Source organism: Mauremys reevesii, linkage group 9 (genome assembly GCF_016161935.1).
Source record: "Mauremys reevesii isolate NIE-2019 linkage group 9, ASM1616193v1, whole genome shotgun sequence".
NCBI classification, from domain to species: domain Eukaryota; kingdom Metazoa; phylum Chordata; order Testudines; family Geoemydidae; genus Mauremys; species Mauremys reevesii.
The window spans coordinates 24044945-24058875 of NC_052631.1; the positions used below are offsets into that span (position 1 = coordinate 24044945).

Genomic DNA, 13931 nt, shown 5'->3' on the forward strand with positions numbered 1-13931 from the left:
TCCTTCCCTCTCTACTAAGCAGAGGGTGACCACAAACTTCCTCCTGGATCCCTTGCTGCTGCCAGCTTCCTGGGTTTATACTAGCCCAGCCCACTCTGCTCAGTTGAGTGGCTTCCTTGTAAGCAAGGCTCTCCACCCAGCCTATATCTCCTTGGTTTGCTCCTTAATAGGTTAATGGCCTATCTGGTCTCCATGAACCCCGTCAGGGCACGTGTGGGGTGGACACCCCATCAGAGTGTGTGAGTGAGAATTATTCATGGGGGTAGGAGTGGTTGGATTAGATCTTTTGTGGGTCTAATTTAGTTCTGAAATCTCTCTGGAAATATAACAGTTTACTGTGGCTCTCAATTGGAAGAGTGATATTGTACAACCGTTAAGGCAGTGGTAACCTTGAAGATGAACTACAAAGCAAAAAACAATGTTGTCTCATCTCTGCACCCTTTTTCTACCTTTTTGATGAATAACGTCCTCAAAACTTTTTTCTGCTCGTTTTTCATTAGGACTTCCCCTCTCTCCAGACCTTAGCAAGATCTGCAGCATCTGTAATATGAATTCCAGTTCAAACTCTCCTCCAGCTGAGCCCTAGAAAATCTAAGGGCTTGTCTATGCGAGAAAGTTTTACTGGTGTAACAAGTAGTTTTTTAAACTGATATATCAACCTTTGGAAAAGGCAGTATGGACAGTTGTATTTCAGTCCAAGCTGAATAGAGGAGAAAGGATAAAATTTAGAATTACTATAAAGAGAAAAGTGACAGTGTCTAATAAGGGTAAGTGTGTAAGGGGAAAAGGAAAGATTACATGGTCATAATTCCACTCAGGGTTCTAGTGGGACCAAGAACCAGAAGAGGTAAGCTAGAAGGGTTTGTATGCCCATTAGAACACAATCCTGGAACTGTAGCTTTGTCACTGAAAATTTGCTGTTAGATTCAATTTTTTTATGTACCATCACCACCACCTCTACTGCTAATATTGTGAATGATAACATGGATCTGAAAATAAAATCTAATTTACAGAAAATATATGTGGAACAACAGTAAATTAAAATATGTTTTCCTTCACTATACTGTTGTTGATTAACTTTTCCCTCTCCTCATTTATTGTGAAGTCAAAAGTGCTTGACATTTTGACAGCTGAATTTCATTGTTCTGTGGGGAGAAACTAGCCAGAAAAAAATTCATATTCAGCCCTGTCTTTCACTGCCTTAGAATGGCACCCTCCTTTCTCTTTTAGGCCATTGTTATTCCTGTCAGAAGATTACCATTGCTGACAGATACACTGTCACCCACATGAATTGCGGGGGCCCAGTGAGGTCACATCTGTGAATTCCGAGAAATTTTTTTCCAAATTGCACTTTTCATATACAGCATTAAAACGCTGTACTGGATAATGCACACATTTGTTTGCTTCTAGGAGAGGAAACTATGCAACCTTGCAGAATGGAGACTACAAGAGTTAGAATGGGTCCTTTTTATTCTTCACCCGGGGCAGCTGTTACAGATGTGTAGGTAGAGTACATTGTAGAGTACTCCAGTCAAAAAAGTGGAAGGTGAGGAGATGATTGATTAATATACATGAAACTGAATTAATGTACGTGAAACTGGATAAGGAAACTCCAAATAATTTTGTCTCTTTTCCAAAGCCCTTTGTTGAATTTTACATTGACACTATAGACAAGTCAGCTAGATTGCTAAAATGTCAGTGTTCCCTCTATCTATCTAGAATTGAAAGACAAGAGACAACAGGTGGATTCGGAGAGGGGGAGTACAAGGAAACAATTTCCTCTATCCCTCCATTACCACTCAGTCTTATCTGAAATGAATTTCAGCAAGCCAGCCCTCATGGAGGTCCCATTCTCAACTGGACATTGACGCCTCAAGATTCATAATAATGTCATGACATAACTGAGTGTCATTAGCTCACTATACTCACTATACTTCATACTTTAAACCAACTCTAACTGGGAAGGCATAGAGCTGACGTACCCATCTCTGTTCCACCACTTCTCATGGCCCCCGATGTAGGTGGCTGGGAGGAAGGGAGCGAGGCTAGAGCATTAGCATGCTGCTCTCTTGGGGGCATATCCAGCCAGAATCATCCAGGATCTTGGAGCCACAAATGGATCTTTGTGGTCTCTCCTGCGTAGTTACTCCCAGTGCACATTCAGAGAAGCAGATGACAGAGCCCAAAGTGGCAGGCAGTGGAGAATCAGACCCCATGTTTCTGGTAGATTTTCCTTAGGCTGAAGAGTACTGAGGGTATGTCTACACTACGAAATTAGGTCAAAAATATAGAAGTCAGTTTTTCAGAAATCGTTTTTATACAGTTGATTGTGTGTGTCCCCACAAAAAATGCTCTAAGTGCATTAAGTCGGTGGACTGCGTCCACAGTACCGAGGCTAGCGTCGACTTCCGGAGCATTGCACTGTGGGTAGCTGTGGGTAGCTATCCCACAGTTCCCGCAGTCTCCGCCGCCCATTGGAATTCTGGGTTGAGATTCCAATGCCTGATGGGGCAAAAACAGTGTCACGGGTGATTCTGGGTACATGCTGTCAGGCCCCCCTCCATCCTTCCCTCCCTCCCTCCATGAAAGCAATGGCAGACAGTCGTTTTGCACCTTTTTTCCTGGTTTACCTGTGCAGACGCCATACCACGGCAAACATGGAGCCCGCACAGCTGACCGTCACTGTAAGTCTCCTGGGTGCTGGCAGACGTGGGACTGTATTGCTACACAGTAGCAGCTCATTGCGTTTTGGCAGCAGATGGTGCGTTACGACTGGTAGCTGTCGTCGTCATACTCCTGGGTGCTCTTTTAACCGACCTCAGTGAGGTCAGTCTGGGGCGCCTGGGCAGACATGGGAGTGACTCAGCCAGGTCATTCCCATCTTCTGCCGAGCACCCAGGAGATGACGATGGCTAGCAGTCGAACTGCACTGTCTGCTGCCACCCTAAAGATGTAAAAGATAGAAGGAGTGGATCAAAACAAGAAATAGACCCGATTTGTTTTGTATTCATTTGCTTCCTCCTTCCCTCCCTCTGTGAAATCAACGGCCTGCTTAACCCAGGGTTTTGAGTTCAGTCCTTGAGGGGGCCATTCTGTGTGACAGTTGTTTGTGTTTCTCCTTTGTGGACTTTAATTCCCTGTAAGCCATGTCGTCAGTTGCCCCTCCCTCCATCAGAGCAGACAATCATTTTGCACCTTTTTTCAGCCCAGAGGCCATAGCACTGGGACATGGAGCCCGCTCAGATCACTGTGGCAATTATGAGCACTGTAAATACCACATGCATTATCCTGGAGTATATGCAGAACCAGAACCTACCAAAGCAAAACCAGGTGAGGAGGCGACGGCAGCGCGGTGACGAGAGTGATGAGGACATAGACATGGACATAGACTTCTCACAAAGTATGGGCCCTGGCAATGTGCACATCATGGTGTTAATGGGGCAGGTTCATGCTATGGAACGCTGCTTCTGGGCCTGGGAAACAAGCACAGACTGGTGGGACCGCATAGCGTTGCAGGTCTGGGACGATTCCTAGTGGCTGCGAAACTTTCGCATGCGTAAGGGCACTTTCATGGAACTTTGTGACTTGCTTTCCCCTGCCTTGAAGCACCAGGATACCCAGATGAGAGCAGCCCTCACAGTTGAGAAGCGAGTAGCAATAGCCATGTGGAAGCTTGCAACGCCAGACAGCTACCGGTCAGTCGGGCATCAATTTGGAGTGGGCAAATCTACTGTGGGGGCTGCTGTGATCCAAGTAGCCAATGCAATCAAAGAGCTGCTGATATCAAGGGTAGTGACTCTGGGAAATGTGGTGGGGCGATAGACGGAACCCATATCTCTATCTTGGCATTGGCGCACCAAGCCAGCGAGTACATAAACCAAAAGGGGTACTTTTCCATGGTGCTGCAAGCACTGATGGATCACAAGGGACGTTTCACCAACATCAGCGTGGGATGGCCAGGAAAGGTACATGACGCTTGCATCTTCAGGAACTCTGGTCTGTTTCAAAAGCATCAGGAAGGGACTTTCTTCCCAGACCAGAAAATAACCATTAGGGATGTTGAAATGCCTATAGTTATCCTTGGGGACCCAGCCTACCCCTTAATGCCTTGGCTCATGAAGCCATACGCCGGCAGCCTGAACAGTAGTCAGGAGCGGTTCAACTATAGGCTGAGCAAGTGCAGAATGTTGGTAGAATGTGCATTTGGATGTTTAAAATCTCGCTGGCGCAGTTTACTGACTCGGATAGACCTCAGCGAAATCAATATTCCCATTGTTATTACTGCTTGCTGTGCATTCCACAATATCTGTGAGAGTAAGGGGGAGACATTTTTGGCAGGGTGGGAGGTTGAGGCAAATCGCCTGGCCGCTGATTATGCGCAGCCAGACACCAGGGCAGTTAGAAGAGTACAGGAGGGTGTGGTGCGCATCAGAGAAGCTTTGAAAACCAGTTTCATGACTGGCCAGGCTATGGTGTGAAAGTTCTGTTTGTTTCTCTTTGATTGAACACCCCTCCCTTGGTTCACTCTACTTCCCTGTAAGCTAGCTACCCTCCCCTCCCCCCTTCCATCATCGCTTGCAGAGGCAATAAAGTCATTGTTGCTTCACATTCATGCAGTCTTTATTAATTCATCACACAAATAGGGGGATAACTGCCAAGGTATCCCGGGAGGGGTAGGGGAGGAGGGAAGGACAAGGCCACACTGCACTTTAAAACTTTAAAACGTAAAAACTTTAAAACGTATTGAAGGCCAGCCTTCTGTTTGGGCAATCCTCTGGGGTGGAGTGGCTGGGTGGCCGGAGGCCCCCGTACCACGTTCTTGGGCATCTGGGTGAGGAGGCAATGGAACTTGGGGAGGAGGGCTGTTGGTTACACAGGAGTTGTAGCGGCGTTCTGTGCTCCTGCTGCCTTTCCTGCAGATCAACCATACGCTGGAGCATATGAGTTTGATCTTCCAGCAGCCTGAGCATCGACTCCTGCCTTCTGTCAGCAAACTGACACCACCTATCATTTTCAGCCCGCCACTTACTCTCTTCAGCCCACCACTTACTCTCTTCAGCCCGCCACCTCTCCTTGCGTTCATATTGTGCTTTCCTGCACTCTGACACTGTCTGCCTCCACGCATTCTGCTGTGCTCTGTCAGTGTGGGAGGACAGCAGGAGCTTAGAAAACATTTCATCCTGAGTGCATTTTTTTTGCCTTCTAATCTTCACTAGCCTCTGCGAAGGAGAAACATTTGTAACTGGTGGAGGAAAAGGGAGAGTGGTAGTTAAAAAGATACATTTTAGAGAAAATGGGTACACTCTTTCATGTTAAACCTTGCTGTTCACATTACACAGCACATGTGCTTTCATTACAAGGTTGCATTTTGCCTCTTGTATTGATGGCCTGCCGGTTTGGTGTCAGAGATCACTCACGCTTCACCCCTTCCCCCACCGCATGGCTAACAGCGGGGAACATTTCTGTTCAGCCACAGCCAAACAACCGAGCAGGAACGGGAACTTCTGAATGTCCCCTTAATAAAAGCACCCTATTTCAACCAGGTGACCATGAATGATATCACTCTCCTGAGGATAACACACCCAGATGAAGAACGGATGTTGTTTGAATGCCAGCAAACACCAGGACCATATGCTGCCATGCTTTGTTATGCAGTGGATTCCCAACTACGTGCTACTGGCCTGGCATGGTAAAGTGTCCTACCATTGTGAATGGAATAAGGCCGCCCTCCCCAGAAACCTTTTGCAAAGGCTTTGGGAGTACATCCAGGAGAGCTTTATGGAGATGTCCCTGGAGGATTTCTGCTCCATCTCCATACACATTAACAGACTTTTCCAGTAGCTGTACTGGCCACGAATGCCAGGGCAAATTAATCATTAAACATGCTTGCTTTTAAACCATGTGTAGTATTTACAAAGGTACACTCACCAGCGGGTCCAGGCTTAAATCGAGGTAACGCTGCTAAATTCGACTTAAAATCGTAGTGTAGACCAGGCCTGAGACTGCTTTAATTTGCTCTGGGTATGAAACTGCCCCCTGGTGTTGGGAGAGCACAAAGGAGTTGTAAAGCCGCTTTCATCCCACACTTTGGATCCTGTGCTGAGCACAGCTCATCTGGAGCTGAGAATCAGGTCCTACATCTCGAATACTGTGTACAGATGTGGTCTCCTCACCTCAAAAAAGATATTCTAGCACTAGAAAAGGTTCAGAAAAGAGCAACTAAAATGATTAGGGGTTTAGAGAAGGTCCCATATGAGGAAAGATTAAAGAGGCTAGGACTCTTCAGTTTGGAAAAGAGAAGACTAAGGGGGGACATGATAGAGGTATATAAAATCATGAGTGATGTTGAGAAAGTGGATAAGGAAAAGTTATTTACTTATTCCCATAATACAAGAACTAGGGGTCACCAAATGAAATTAATAGGCAGCAGGTTTAAAACAAATAAAAGGAAGTTCTTCTTCACGCAGCGCACAGTCAACTTGTGGAACTCCTTACCTGAGGAGGTTGTGAAGGCTAGGACTATAACAATGTTTAAAAGGGGACTGGATAAATTCATGGTGGCTAAGTCCATAAATGGCTATTAGCCAGGATGGGTAAGAATGGTGTCCCTAGCCTCTGTTCGTCAGAGGATGGAGATGGATGGCAGGAGAGAGATCATTTGATCATTGCCTGTTAGGTTCACTCCCTCAGGGGCACCTGGCATTGGCCACTGTCGGTAGACAGATACTGGGCTAGATGGACCTTTGGTCTGACCCGGTACGGCCTCTCTTATGTTCTTATGTTCTTATGTCCTGTGCTGTTTTGTGAGTAGATGTGCTACTTTGTCTTCTCCTTCTGAGAAATAAGGGTAAATACCCAAGTTAATGCAGTGGGAACTTGTCGAAAGAAAAATGACTGTTTTTAATGTTCCGTTTTCAGAAAGGCTTTCCATTAGCATAATCGAAGCAGCATTTCAGAAAATAATGGGATCCCATTAGTGCTCATTTGTGATTACAAAGATAAGGAAGAGGCATGCTTGGAATTTATTGTCTTGCAGAAAAATAAAATGGTTTGTATGAGACACTTGAAGATGATCTTTTACAGTAGTCACATATACAATTTCAATGAGACATTGTGTCCAACTCTGCCTTTTTTTGTGTAATATTTTTTTAAGTGCAGACTTGTGTGCAGTAGTGGTCAGGTATTTTGTGACATTTGTGCCCTGACACAAGAATATTGGTTTGATGGATGAATACCGGTGGCTGACTCAGTTTGAAAAGCAAATAAGGATAATTCTACAATGTTTGATGGGTTCTTTGGGTTGCTATGGATTGATTATTTGTAGAGATGAAACACCTGTAGTATAGCTGAAATGTTCCTGTTTTCATGGTGAAACAATGGCAGGGTAATGAAAAAGTTTAAAAGAGCTTTGGGACCTGATTCTCATCTCACTGGAGTGGTGTGAATTATTAGTAACTCCACAGTTACTCCACAGTTATACAGGAGTAAAACTGCTGTAAGATCAGAATCAGGTCTTTAATGTAAGAAAATATAAACAATTCAAGTTTACAGATCAAATTACAGGTAGCAGTATCCTGGTAGTGTATGTTTTACATTTGGACATTTGCTGCTTCCTTTTTAAAATATGCAACCATCTTCCCACTCTGTTAAAATAAAATATGCACATATGCATAATCATGACATGGTGATTCCCTCCATAGTACAAAATACTACAGCTTCTCTTTTGTAATGCTGCTATGAATATATCCATTGTTGGTATCAATAGATAATATTCCAACCTTATTTTTTGATAAATCCCAACCTAAAAATATTAGTTCTGAATAAGTATAACTTATTGAACTGCTATTTTAAATCATGTCTGTATGCTAGGATTTTATCTGACTGGAATTTACAGATGTGAAAGCAATAAAATGATTTTTGGTGCTCATTGTTTCTGGACTTGAAATCCTGTACATGGCATTTGGATTTCTGGTGATGGAAGCAAACTCGCAAGTATTTAAAGAAGCTAAACATTATTCTTTCTTTGAACAGGAATACATGGCTCTCTTGTAGAACCAAATACCATCTATATATATTAATAATTATTTTGTATTCTAAAGTGATAGATTCAGTTCTCATGCTTATATTTGATCAGATTTTACAAAGCCTTCTAAAAACTACTCCATTTCCAATTTTATTTTCTTAGATTAATGTTTAATTTCTGTCATACAAGGTGTAAATCAAAGGTTTTACATGGTAGCTAGATATTTAAAAGTTGGTAAGTCCTTTTTACTAGTGTGACAAAACAGACCTTTAGTTGAATTTGTTCTAATCTTCTTTTCAGTTGAAAGATGTATGAGTGTAATGCAGTCTGGGACTCAGATGATTAAGCTGAAGAGTGGAACAAAAGGGCTAGTACGTCTCTTTTACCTGGATGAACACAGGACTTGCATCAGATGGAGACCGTCAAGAAAAAGTGAAAAGGCTAAAAGTAAATTCTCTTAATATTTCTTTTAATTGCTTGAACAATTATGCACCAGAATATGAAATCACATCGTTTATAGAGAAAAACTGTACTTTACAGTGTGTATCTTTCATTTTATAAACTCTTATTAGTGATACTTGTAAATGCGATTATACTTATAAACACTTATTGACCATTTTTGCACGATAAATACATTGTGAAAGGCACTATGTTATTGCCAGAAAAAAATAACTTATTTCTGTTAATAGTAGCAATTTAGTAGCATGTTGGCATGCATGCACTGTACAGTACAAAGGCTAGTCTAATCATGTAGTAATATTTTCCAACAAATTACATTATAGGATAGACCTGGCATAAATTGAGCAGGAGGAGAAGACTGTTGGCTTTAGTACATTGTCCTCATATGGGAAGATAAGAACCTACAAGTAAATACATCTTCTAAAATAGTCCAGATACTAGCTTAAATCTGTGTAATATCTTATACCCTGATCCAACTCCAGATTTAAAAGAAAAGCGACCAGAAATGTTAAGCTAATTTATAAAAATCCTTATTCTTAACACATTTAGTGAAAAGGCCACATCACATTTATTTAGAGCCAGATTCCACCTAGACCTTATGCTGGTGCACACTGTGAGTAGAGGGTGTAAGTAGGGTGACCAGATGTCCCAATTTTATAGGGACAGTCCCAATTTTGGGGTCATTTTCTTATATAGGCTCCTATTACCCCCCACCCCCTGTCCCGATTTTTCACATTTGCTGTCTGGTTACTGTAGGTGTAAGGAGTGTGACGCATCTAAGAGCCAAGCAGATATCCAGTCCCTGCACTCTGTGTGTTAATAAACACTGCTTCAACTGGAGTTTGGAAAAAACATCCTGGAAATATTTCTGCTGGCTTAAGGTTTCGTGACAGCTTGCTTGTGGGCCAGATTGAATCTGGCAGCATCAGGTGACATGCCTACAGCATGTTTTTGCTGTTATGTCAGAACAGAAGGGACAAGCGAATTTGGCATTATTGAACCTTAAAGCGCAGTTCTGCCCTGAAAAGTGACTATAAAAGTGGTACTGAGGGGTTCCACGTATATTGTCTCTCTTTGAGTGCTATTTAAAATGCACTAAGTTTCCAAGTGAAATTATGTGTCATTTCAATTGCCAGCCCTGCAAATTCAGTTTAAATGGAATGTCAGTCTGGGTTATTCCATTTTGCACATCATCGCCACTAACAATTTGGCAGGCTACGTTAAATCAAATACACCCATGTATTCCCATTGTTTTCAGATTATTTTTTTGGTGATGCCTATGTGTTTGCCTAGGTGTAAGTAATTGGAATTTAGTGAATTATCTGTTGACGATGCACAGGAAGAAATAGAATCCAGCTTGTCTTCTGTTGACTGTGTTTGCTCTACGGGGCCAGCAGGAGTAAAAACCAATAAAACAACTTAGTTTTTGTCACTCAACAGCTATGAATGAAGACGTACAAGGAGCAGATCTGTTGTGTAAAAAGATGCCAATTTTACATAGCCACTTTTCAGTGTAGAAACACGCTGTAGGGCTGGGTAATGACAGCTGAGTATATTTGAAAAAAGGTGCTTCAAGTTCCTATGGCAGGGTTTCAAGTGTCTCTAGCAACATTGGAAAATAGCCCTGACTGATCCACACATGGACTGGCATTCATGTTGCCTGTGAGGCATCGACGAGGTCTTTGGGTGGGAAAGAGCCCTGATAAGTAGTTGTACAAATAATATTTTTATAATGATTTCATAAACATAAAAGCACATACTATTTTAAAATGCCTCCCTAATCCATTTTGTTTCTCTCCTGCTCCAAATTTGAACAAGACCCTTTGTCAATGAGGTATTATTACAAATGTCTCTAAACAGGGACCCAGGTGAAACCAATTGGCTTAGGCTCATTTCAGCTAAGATGGAGGTGTTTGGCAAGGGAAAGTGTTTTTAGGAACTCAGTTGAGGCGATCTGCTCACTTATTCTCAAAATGGTTCTCAGTCAAGGAGTTTTACTGGACTCATTGCTCCCTGCTTCTTGGTTCCCTTATAGCAACAGTGGCCAGAAACACCTTCTGTTATCTACAATTTGTCAAGAGACCACATCTTTTCCTTTCAAAGGTAGACCTTATCATGACACTCAGGACTTTCTTCACCTCAGGGCTATGCTAATTTGCTATGCTTGGGAGTCACTTGGAAGTCTCAGCTAGCAGAATGTGGCATGCCTGCCTTATGTGAAGGACAAACCGCTTAGACCATATTACATCAGTCTTGTGTGTCATTCACTTGTTGTCAGTTAAAGGTACTGGCTGCCATCACGAAAGCCATATGTCAATCTCCCAGGTATCTCAGAGATCAGTTCTTCCCCATGCCTCATCATAGCACCTACTTACAGAAGGGACACATTGCCTATCTGACCCCAAAAGTAGAGCTCGCATTAACTGGTGGTAGGATGACGCTTTGGAATGTGTTCCCGCCAAAAATATGAACCAGAGCACTTTTGCAGTGTGGTGTGTTGTAAATCTTTATGCTCAAGCTTTGTAGGTACAGTTGAGTCCCCTGGCTGGTAGTCTGCCATCCTTAGTCCTTTCAAGGGAGTTAGTTTGGTTGCTGCAAGATACTCAGAAGTGTTCACTTCCCGTTTTGGGGTAAGTGATACTTCTGTTGATCTAAATGATGCAAAGTGCGCTAGGCAGACTATGGAGACGGGCATCTTATACATGTAGGTAATAGTCAATAATATTTTTTTTCAAACCTAGCACACCAAACTAAGCACTGACTTCACCCTGGGGAGCTCCATTGACCTCCTTGTGCACAGTCATTGCTGTATTTTGTCTATAATTTTCCAAGTATTGCAGTTAAAAGGAAACACTGCTTCTTTAATTAAACAGAGAACACAATTCAGGCTGATGTGAAAATGCTGACCAAATTTGCATGAATCATAAATAAACGCATGGGAGCATGTATGACTTGGTTAGATGCCAAAGTACAGCCATCATTATTTTATTTGAATTTTACAAGACTCTACAGTTAGTTAGAGAAAGGCAGTCCATTTAAAATGTTGCTCTGTATTCTTTGATCTATCCCTACGTAACAAATATCTGGAATAATGGACTTCCTGCACTGTTTGTCCAACTGTATAATTGTAGGGGAGTAGCAGAGTTATGAAGAATGCAGCTGTTCCTTGAAATTGCAAAAATGACCCCAGTCATTAAAGTAATAGTACCTATCAACGTATAGAAATTACCTTTTTATGATTTACTCTTGCATCATTGCTGTACAGGTGAGGAGCTGCCGATGGAGTGTTCAAATAAGGTGGACAGTGAAGAGCATGGAGTCTGAGTGACGGGGTGCAGCTGTCTTAGATGTTACCTTGGCATGATATTCCCAATCTAGTTTAGTAGAAAGGAACCTGCCTACTTTAAAAGCTTCTTCTCTGGCTGCTCTTCTTTAGGAAGGGCTAGTTACTTTTGACGCAAGCTAGTATTACTAATTTGGATTGGTCTGTGGGATGCCGGAGGAAGGATGACAGAGAAAAGCCTGCTTAATTTCTTTGCCAGATACCGAATGAAATCTAGGTCTTTTGTAACTGCTTCGAATTTGAACATAGTGGTGTTTTCTGTTTCTATAAAAATTATTTATTTTTCAATTATTACACAAAGTTTGTTATTGATTTAAACAATTATCCTGCTCCATCCCTTCTAAACAAAAATAGGGAACCTAAATTGTGCCTACTGGAACTAGTATTTTACTTAGTAAAAGGTAAGTAATTAGGTCTGGTGTTGCCACTAAGACTTGATAGTTAGTAAAAAAACAGGGAAATGTTACAGGTAATAACACTTTTGGTGTTTTCATATCAGAGGGCCAGTTTGTGATAGTTAAGTATTGTCCAGTTTCTGGAACTGTGTGAAGCAATACGTCCCCTACAGGAGCACTAGGATATCTCCATGAGCGCTATGCCGCTGCTGAGAAGCACAGCTGCTTTTATCTCTCTTAGGATGGTATACAGTGCATCCTCCCTCCTGTGACTGTTCACATCTGCTGGCTGGTGGAAAACAGTATGGTGGTGGAGGGTAGCAATGCCACATCTATTCCCTTCCCCTTCTGCAGTGAATTGCACTCCATGGGCATTTCAGGAAATAGATCCTACACTCAGGAGATCGCTGGCACTGTCAGTTTTGCTGTTCAGGAATGAAAGTCAGGGGGAAGCTCCTTGCACACACACCCCTGCTCCTGTACAAGGGCCAGCTGGTGACCCAAAGTGCCCTTTCCAGTGTGAAGGCTTATGAGTTTACCTTTATTTAAAAACACTTACTTTGAAAAATATAGAAGAATGTGAAAATGCAAAGAAACTGGATGAACATCCAAACAGCTTAATTTTTCTGTTCCCCATTTCCTTGCAGTTGTAATTGATTCAATTTACAAAGTGACAGAAGGCCGACAGTCTGAAATATTCCATCGCCATACCGAGGGGAACTTTGACCCAAGTTGCTGCTTTACCATTTACCATGGTAACCACATGGAGTCACTAGATCTGATCACCTCTAATCCAGAGGAGGCTCGCACCTGGATCACAGGACTTAAGTATTTGATGGCTGGAATAAGCGATGAGGATTCTCTTGCTAAACGACAAAGAACTCATGATCAATATCCTTTCAAGGACATTAGCTCTGGCTTTCATTTTGGTATTTCTGGTTTGTTTTATGTGGTTTGGTGTTATGGGTATACTCCACCTCTCACTCGAGACAACTGAAGTATTGCCATTGATTGCGTTGGGAACAAATCAGGTCACTGGTTTGTAAAATTATTGTTACAAATTAAGAATATTTTTAAATTTTGGCACTGGCTTTGTATAATAATTTTTGAAAAGTTTTTCATTTCCTAAAACCAGCAGTTGGAATTGACACCATGAAAACTGATCTTTATTTTCATCTTTGTACAAAGTTAAGGACTGATTGAAACTCTTTAAAGATGCTCAACATGATCAGTCTGCATTGAGGGTGCTCAGCACGTCTCAGCAGATGCTCACATCTTACAGGAGTGGAGAAAGTTTCATTTTAGGGGAAAGATCATGTTAACTTTAAATCACAATGAGACATTGTGGAGATTGAGGCTACCATCCGGGGAAGGAGGGAGGGAAACAGATGAGGAGTGGAAGAGTCAGTTGTTGATAAATCATAGAAAACTGCATTCAAATAACATTAAACCTATAAGACAGAAATATACAGGTGATGGTAAAATTTACATAGCTGACATCATAGTCACAATGGAGCTGTTTCTAGATGTTTTTTATTACGTTTTTTTGGGGTTTCTTGTTAAAAAAGTGACTTCACTGACTAAAAAATCTTTCGTTTTCCAAAAATATTTCAAAATAACAAATGTTTGAGGAAAAAACACAAAATTTTTAATTTTTTTTCATGTGGAAAATGCCTACCTCTTAGTTTTATACTTTTCCCCTCTCCTTTTC

The 13931-nt window shown here is 42.0% G+C and overlaps 1 protein-coding gene across 1 annotated transcript in view; it reads left to right on the forward strand.

Annotated features, from left to right (window-relative positions):
* PLCH1 (phospholipase C eta 1) overlaps nucleotides 1-13931 on the forward strand; it is a 106980-nt gene that overhangs the window by 22079 nt on the left and 70970 nt on the right. Inside the window, exons 2-3 of the mRNA XM_039487276.1 lie at nucleotides 8324-8470; nucleotides 12868-13111. Of these exons, the coding sequence (XP_039343210.1) occupies nucleotides 8324-8470; nucleotides 12868-13111 (391 nt within the window). The remainder of the gene's footprint in view (nucleotides 1-8323; nucleotides 8471-12867; nucleotides 13112-13931) is intronic.